The sequence below is a fragment of the Aulonocara sp. 'chitande type north' Nkhata Bay genome, linkage group LG6, assembly GCF_057382095.1.
Source record: "Aulonocara sp. 'chitande type north' Nkhata Bay isolate Kocher_YH1m ecotype deep benthic linkage group LG6, A_spYH_male_GT1.1, whole genome shotgun sequence".
NCBI lineage: Eukaryota > Metazoa > Chordata > Actinopteri > Cichliformes > Cichlidae > Aulonocara > Aulonocara sp. 'chitande type north' Nkhata Bay.
In genome coordinates, this window is record NC_141349.1 from 28,593,250 (window position 1) to 28,601,040 (window position 7,791).

The 7,791-nt window shown below is 38.9% G+C and overlaps 1 protein-coding gene across 2 annotated transcripts; it reads left to right on the forward strand.

Moving 5' to 3' along the window:
* The first annotated feature begins 2,714 nt into the window (after positions 1–2,714).
* LOC147328023 (arf-GAP with dual PH domain-containing protein 2-like) lies at positions 2,715–7,223 on the forward strand. 2 transcript variants are annotated; one of them, XM_086297624.1, is made up of 11 exons: positions 2,715–2,995; positions 3,562–3,692; positions 3,970–4,061; positions 4,256–4,344; positions 4,488–4,600; positions 4,718–4,864; positions 4,984–5,067; positions 5,985–6,047; positions 6,150–6,227; positions 6,435–6,663; positions 6,758–7,223. In XM_086297624.1, exons 1-11 carry the CDS (start codon positions 2,908–2,910, stop codon positions 6,784–6,786), a joined length of 1,143 nt encoding a protein of 380 aa, XP_086153750.1. In that variant the 5' UTR covers positions 2,715–2,907; the 3' UTR covers positions 6,787–7,223. The 2 variants fall into 2 exon arrangements, with proteins under 2 accessions (XP_086153750.1, XP_086153749.1); XM_086297623.1 differs by having other exon boundaries at positions 4,488–4,864.
* Positions 7,224–7,791: the final 568 nt, after the last annotated feature.

Sequence of the window (7,791 nt, forward strand, 5' to 3'; positions counted from 1 at the left end):
AACTTAGTGAAACTTAAAAGAGTGAGTTTAATATATAAAGTCTTACACTCCCTTGCTCCACCACCACTAAAGCAGTTCATTAGGCATAAAGCTCAGACAGGACCACTCGAGCTACAATCCGAGGAGACTTGTTTATACCCCACAGACGGACAGCATTTGGGCAGAACGTCCTTTCTGTCCAGGGTGGCCATCTGTGGAACAGTCTTCCTCAACCCATTAGAGAATGCTCGACATTCAATTTGTTTAAGGCAAAGGTTAAAAACTGGTTATGGACAATTCAAGTGTGTGATCATGTATGAGTTATATAGTTTTAATGTTTTATTTGGGAACAGAATGGTGTGTATGTGTAAGTTTGGTGATGGAGTTTTTATTATGAATGAATGATGATTTTTTTATGAATTATTATGTCTATTTTTATGCTTAAGGACAACAGATGGAAATTAGCCCTTGGCTATAATCTGGTATGTTTACATTCATGTAAATTTTTTTTTTTACATTTATGTTCATTAACATGCACTGTCCTAAATAAATAAATAAGTATGTATTCTGTATTGCTGCTACTGATTTTCATTCCTCTTCTCTCCTGTGCATACTTCCACCTCTCCAGGCTCCCTTCCACCTGCTTCTTGCTCTCACTACAGATCACAATATTGTCTCCAAACATCGTAGTGCACAGAGACTCCCGCCTCACCTCATCTGCCAACCTGTCCATCATCAATGCAAACAAGAAGGGACTCAGAGCTGATCCCTGATGTAATCCCACCCCCATCTTTTACCCATCTGTCACTCCTGGTGAAACACCTCACCACTGCGTCACTGTTCTCATAGGTCCTGCACCCCCCTCAAATACTCCCTCATACTCTGCCTCTTGTGACTTCCTCATCCAGTACCACAGTTTCTCCCTTGGCACCCTATCATATGCTTTCTCTAAATCCACAAAGACACAGTGCAACTCCTTGTGACCTCTATACTTCTCCGTCATCACTCTCAAGCAAACTTTCTCAGCATAAAGCCATACTGCTGCGCTCTGATCAGCACCTCTCTCAATAACCTAGCTTCAACAACTCTTTCCACAATCCCAAATTCATCTACAAATCTGAAGGTTGGTGGTTTGATCCCTGCCTACTCCAATCTGAATGCCCTATATCCTTGGGCAAGACACTAACGCCAAGCTGCTCTCCGATGCATCCATCAAAGTGTGAATTTGTGTGAATATTAGAAAGCACTTCAGCATAGAAAAAGGTGCTTGTATGAATGGGTTGATGAGGCTTGTTGTATAAAGAGTAGAGTAGAAATGTGCTCTATAATAACCAGTCCATTTACCATTTTCCATTACTGCTGTATTTTCCCAGTCATCTGCTAACTCTTCCTTACCACCCAGAGCCCATCTCAACTCTTCCCTGAAATCTGTGCAACATTTTTCCTTCTTTGGTTTCCACCATTTAATCCATTTCTCTGCATATAAACAGTATAGAAAGTAGACGTTCGCTTCTAAATCTGGATGGACACAAAAATCGTCAGACAGTCACTAAGTAAGAATGTCCATCTGTTCTGCATCTATGTGAACAGTTTTTTTTTTGTTCCGGTTAGCTTAAAATAAACTCTATTCAGTGTTACTACTTTCCTCTAGTTTAATTTAACTGGTTTAAGCAGAACTATGCAGGAGCTATAGAGTTATAAACCAAACAAACACATTTTTCCCAAGTGTGTTTAATAAAGCTTTCTTTGTTTATATTTAAGTTTTCCAGCCAACTTCTGTGGAGGAAACAATGAAAGGAAATAGTTCTTTTTAAGGTCCCAACAGGGGAGTCTTGGACCACATATCTTGGACTGAATTTTCCTAAGAGAGACACCGTTCTTCTAACTTTCATGTTCATAGTGGGTTCAGGCAGCTGTTGTTGTTTGAGCAGTTGTTACCTTATGCATTTGTCCCTACGTGCATTTGTCAGCTTGTCAACACGCAGTGCTGAAGATACGTACTGCAGCGGAAACTGCAACAAAAAGCATTTGTCACCTCAACAATTCAAAATATAGTCACAAAATTTTACAGTTGTGCAGCTGGGGCCAAGATGAAGGTCGAGTTTGAAGAATAGTGAGTCAAGGTCATAAAATGTAAGCAGGCTAGTTGACACACAGACTTTTCCCACTTCATTCCTCTGTTTCACTCTGGGTTTTGTAATTTTTAAATTAATAGTGCAATTTGCATCTCCCCCTTTTCTTTATCTGCTGTATGAACGCAATTGACGATTTATTTTGGCACACCAGATACATCTTATAGACATTTTATTAATATAGTGGCAACTCCCCACAGGAGGTATTTTTATCCGATGTGTAAAAGTACATTTTTAAAGGTGGGTTTTGTCTGTCTCACTGACATCTGCCTATCCAGTCTTAATTCTAGCCCAGGACTTAAAGCAAATGAATGCCACTCGTGACAACAGCAGCAGTTAAATTTAGATGCAGGACAAAGGTCTGGCTATAAGTTTGCAACAGTTTGTAAAACTGGCACATAAGCTTGGAGCTATTCTGGAAAGTTCCCTCCTTTTTCTTGCTACTGCTGCTGACCTTAACTTTAAAAACAAAACTGCTGCTCTCACAGCTTTCGAACAGCGACAAGCCTAGCAGCCTAATACTGTAAGTCAATCACCCAGTAACTGAGTGACGTATGTTTCACTTCCTTTCTCTGTTATTTCTGGATATATGTGTTTGTGTGCAGAACAATAAACTTCATGATGCGGCATTGTTAAGAGGAAATACTGGCCCACTGGCCACGGAGATGTTTGTACCTGCTACAGGGCAGAATAGCTCTGTACTGTGAAGTGTGTAGAGTCAATATGGAGTTACTACCTAGTAGATGTTTTGTTGGGATTTGACTGTCAGCCCAAGAGAAGCAGACGCCCTTCATCAATGGCCACTTCTGAAAGAAATAACAAAATTCTCCTTGATTTGGTGCAACAGCCGGGTAACAACTTGTGTGCTGACTGTGGAGCTCCTGGTGAGTACACTTCAACAGACTCAGGTTTAATTTATAGATTAGCACTGATAGATTTTTATTTATTTATACTTTTTTTTAACTTTCTCTCCAGAGAACATTTTATTTACCTTATTTCACTACGTCACAAGTGGTAATAGACGGCCCATCTGACTGAGTCATGTGCTTTATTTAGTTAACAATATTGTGTCCAAAATATTATTTTATAACCAAGTAAAACTGTAATAAGCTCTCAGAAGGGGAAGAGAAAACTGCTGTATAGGGTGGTATGACCTTATTGTTCCTCCTTTTTTCCACCACTTTTCACCTTCACTGTATGAGGACAGTTAATACAGTGTGTACCTATGTGAAATGAAGACAGAGGTAGTGCAAACAGTGCTTTATACGCTTACTCTTTCGCCTGTTTATCGACTTTATAATTGTGCAGAAAAGAAACACTGATTTTTGCTTTATAATCTTTGTACATTATGGTCATTAGGCAGTTCATAGGACTACTTTTATTTATTTTTTTTGCACTGTACTTAGTTCCTTCTTATAAAATAAACACTGTGATCACTTTTTGCTCGCAGACCCTGACTGGGCTTCTTACACTCTCGGCATCTTTGTGTGCCTGAACTGCTCGGGGATGCATCGTAATCTGCCTGCAGTCAGCAAAGTGAAATCCATACGGCTGGATCATTGGGAAGATTCACTTGTAGAGGTATTAATTATTAGCATGAATTCATATGATTAATTATTTATTCATGTTCTCTTAAATTTAGACATTTTCCTTTTATTATAAAGAGGGTGTTGGATACCTTTAGATTTCTTTGATTTTTCACTCCCCCCAGTTCCCTCTGTTATTACTCCGTTACCTCCAGATTTTCATTTTGTGCTTCATTTTAAAATAAATCCTTCTAATTTGAGTCTGTTCGTCATGTAAACAATATTATCTTGTTCTAACCTTTATTTTTAACTCTCACATTATGCGGTTTTAGTTCATGCAAGAGAAGGGAAATTCTGCTGCCAAAGCTATTTTTGAGAAGTGTGTCCCGGTCTTTTTCTACCAACCACAGCAGAAAGATTGCATGTAAGTGACTTTCACTGCATTTGGCACCCATTCATTTCATTAACTCAACGGAAGTGGGAAGCAAAGACAACAAACGGTTTGTTTAGTGAATGGGAGTGGAGTAGTCACGTTTCTCAGGTAGAAAGAGGAACAGCAGAGAAGTGTAAAGGCTCAGTGACAGGTCTACACATTTTCACGGACTTGTTTGTTTTCAGCGTTCTTAAGGATCAGTGGATCCGTGCCAAGTACGAAAGACGGGAATTCACAGGAGAAAACATCTACTTTCAAAAAGTGTACAGTGCAGGTAATTATCCTCGCAATATTTTTAATTAAAAAAAAGAAACCTTCCCCCGTCAACAAAACATTGACAACCCAGCATTTGTTTTCCCATCAAAGTCTAACCTGCAGTTTATTTGCTTCACCTCTTTGAACTGTTTGATACTCCAGAACTGTTTGAGGCAACACTATGGAAGAAAGGCAAAGACAGTAAGCAGTTCTTTAAAAGCACCTTCCTGCTCTCACAGAAAGACTTCACCCTCAGATACTTCATCAAAGAGGATGTGAGCAGTTCTTCAGTCATAAGACCGTTTAGTTTACAGCTGTATAAGCATTCTTCAGTTGACTCTGGCCAAATACCTCTTTTTCTAATCTTCCTCAATCATCTCATTAAAACCAAGTCCAAGGTTCCCAAAGCTGTCATCAACATGAAGGATCTGAATGCAGTCTTCCAACCAGAGAAGATCGGTCATGCTACCGGTTTGCAGATCTCCTATGTGGATGATGAACGCTCAAAGAACCTTTTTGTGTACCACGAGGACGGGCAGGTGAGGGCATCTTCCCAGATGTATGCTGCATGCTCTTTTCCATCCCACATTCATAGAGTTATACCTTATTTGAGACAATTACTCTTCCTGGCAAAACCTATGTCTATGATCTCTTATAGGTGATTGTGTCTTTTTTCAATGCTATTCGGGCAACACGTTTGGCATACCTCCTGAAGAAAAACCCCACTCTTCAAGAAAAAGACGTGAGACAAACTTTCATTAGGTCATCAGCTATGTAAACCCCTCTTACTTCAGGCTAGTGATGTCTATCCTCAAAAAGCCGCTAAGTAAAATTATACAACCTCAAAGTCATACCTCATACATCAAACGTTTTCTGTAATTAACTACATAGAACTTTCCAATTTAATGGCTTTCTGTTCAAGAAAGTGTGCAGAGGTTTCAAGGCCTCGACCGAAGCCTTGTTTAATGTTCTTTTTAAAGTTTCCGCTCATATCTGCAAGTCTTTGTTACTAATGCCGCAGCTTTTGCTCAGTGATTGTTTTAAAATGACCTTTCACACCCAAGAAAGTTGCTGCTGAACCACAAGTCTTCTGTTTTTAGTACCACGTGTTTATATAATTTTTTTTTGTCTTAGCATTTGAGAAAGCTCCTTTGTCTTTATTGTACTTAATATACACTTTAAAACTAGCACAGGCAGGATTTATACACTTAGGTCCATAAATATTTGGACAATGAATTTTTTTTATCCTCTGTACACCACAACCATGGATTTTCAACCAAACAGTCAGGATATGATAGAAGTGCAGACCCCTAGCTTTATTTTAATTGGTGTAACAAAAAAATTAGTATGAACTGTTTAGGAATCACAGCCATTTTTATACACAGTCTTTTCAAACGCTCTAAAGTAATTGGGCAATTGACTGAAGAGCAGTTACATGGCTAGGCGAGGCCTTGTTATTCCATGAACAAATATATCAGATGAAACATGATGCTACTCGCGGCAGTTAAATTCAATAATAATTTCGGTTTGTTCTCTCCCCATTTAAACACATTACATTTAATGTGCAAACCCGCACAACGTCAGCACGGTTGAATCATTCTGGTTGTGAGCTGCTGCTGTTGTTCAGCTCACAGTATTTGTTGGTGTTTCTTTGCACAGTTAAAACATCAGCTAACAGCACATTGCCTGAAGGAGGGATACATGGAGAAAACTGGTCCGACGGTCTGTGAACTATCCAAAATTTTTAACTGGATTTACTGGGTCTACTTATTTTTAGTTTAACTGCCTGGCTAATTGGATTGGTGTGTTTATATGTGTTTTCAGCAACGGGAGCCATTCAAGAAGCGCTGGTTCACGCTGTGCTCAATGAACAGAAAGCTTCTATACTTTAAATCTCCACTGGTAATGAACAGAGATGAAGAACAGAGATCTTTGTGTTGCTCATATCTTTGTGAAAATGAAACACCTACATAAATAAATGAAACATAAAAATTTGTCATTTTTTTTCTTTTAATTGGAGATATTAAGAAGTTATTCTAATGCTCATAAAATACAATGAATAATCATAATGATCCTATTTAGTTGTACCTTGTTTATTTATACTGTTAGGATGCTACAGAGCTGGGTGCTGTCTTCATCGGCACAGAGAGCCACGGCTACTCTGTTTCAGAAACCAGCAGCCGCAACGCGAGGGGAAGCCGGTGGTGCTGCGGGATCTCACTGGAGACTCCGGAGAGGCAGTTTGTTTTTATGTGTGAGCAGGAGCAGGAGCAGAGCGAGTGGATAATGGCTTTCAGAAAGGTCATCTCTCAACCCATGACACCAGAAGACTACTCTAGTAGGAATTTGTTGTCCCGTGTGTTGTTAAAATGCATCAACTTTGCTCCTTTGGTTGTCAAGCATTCCTAATTCTTTCTCTTTGCGATATTCAGATGAGGCCAACCTGAGGAGAGGAAAATGAATCGTTTCCTTTTTTGCAAGGAAATTAAAATACCGTTTGGGGACAGAACAGACCTGAAGCTTTTCTCACAAAGACGCGCCCGAACCTGTGTGGCTAGAAACATAATTAGAGACAGGACCACAGACTGACTAAGGCGCTTACTGTCTGCAATGTGGAGAAGCTACTGTCACCGTAGAGACTTTGTTTCTCTGTAAGATCCACGCACATTAAAAGCAATGTCTCCTGATTTTGATGCACTTTTGTTGAAATTAATGTCAGCGTTCTTTTGTAATACATTATAAAGTCACTGAAAACAGACATTGTATTTATTAAAATAAAGACTGAAATGGCTATTTTGTAAATACTTTTGTTAACTTTGATGTACTTAGATACTTTTTTGTGTTTGTAGCTGTCTGTGAATTTCTCAAACTCATAATTTAAATACACTTGATAAATAACTGCTTTCTTTCTTTTTTTGTTAACCAGTTGTTGGGGAACATGCTGGCTTTCTTCCTCATCAGTAACATATGTGCAGCTGGGCATTGTATGAGGCATATGTGCCTCTGTTGAGATGTTTTGATTTTAAGTAGCGGGTTCCATCAGGGCTGATGGGAATACCACAACAACCACCAGGACCACATATCACTGTTTATCAATTAGTTTACAGTAATTTAGCTGCTAGCCTTAAAGAAACACTTACTTTATGCTCCATCTCTTATTAAAAGCTGTTTTAATAGTATTATTATTTTAAGTGAACATTTCAATCTAAAAGTTTGATTCTTCCATACACAAGGATATGCTAAAGGATTAAGAAAGTGTACCAGAAAATCTTCTGTTTTGACAGTTTTGCAGTACAGAGAAACTTTGTGCAGTGTGAAAGTCCTGACCCATCCCAAGGAGCCAGACTTTCTTTTTTGTGGTCTTGAGTAATATTGTTCTCCAGACTTTTTGAAGTTTTTCTTTGGACACTGGCTGCTTTTTCACTCATGTTCAGTCAGCTGCTTGTACCTGACAAATTAGCAAAGT

Excerpts from the sequence above, each read along its gene's own strand:
- LOC147328023 (XM_086297623.1), top strand. The coding sequence starts at position 2,908 with ATGGCCACTTCTGAAAGAAATAACAAAATTCTCCTTGATTTGGTGCAA. Across the intron at positions 5,068-5,984 it reads CCACTCTTCAAGAAAAAGAC|TTAAAACATCAGCTAACAGC; the intron begins GTGAGACAAACT and ends TTCTTTGCACAG. Across the intron at positions 6,228-6,434 it reads TATACTTTAAATCTCCACTG|GATGCTACAGAGCTGGGTGC; the intron begins GTAATGAACAGA and ends TTATACTGTTAG.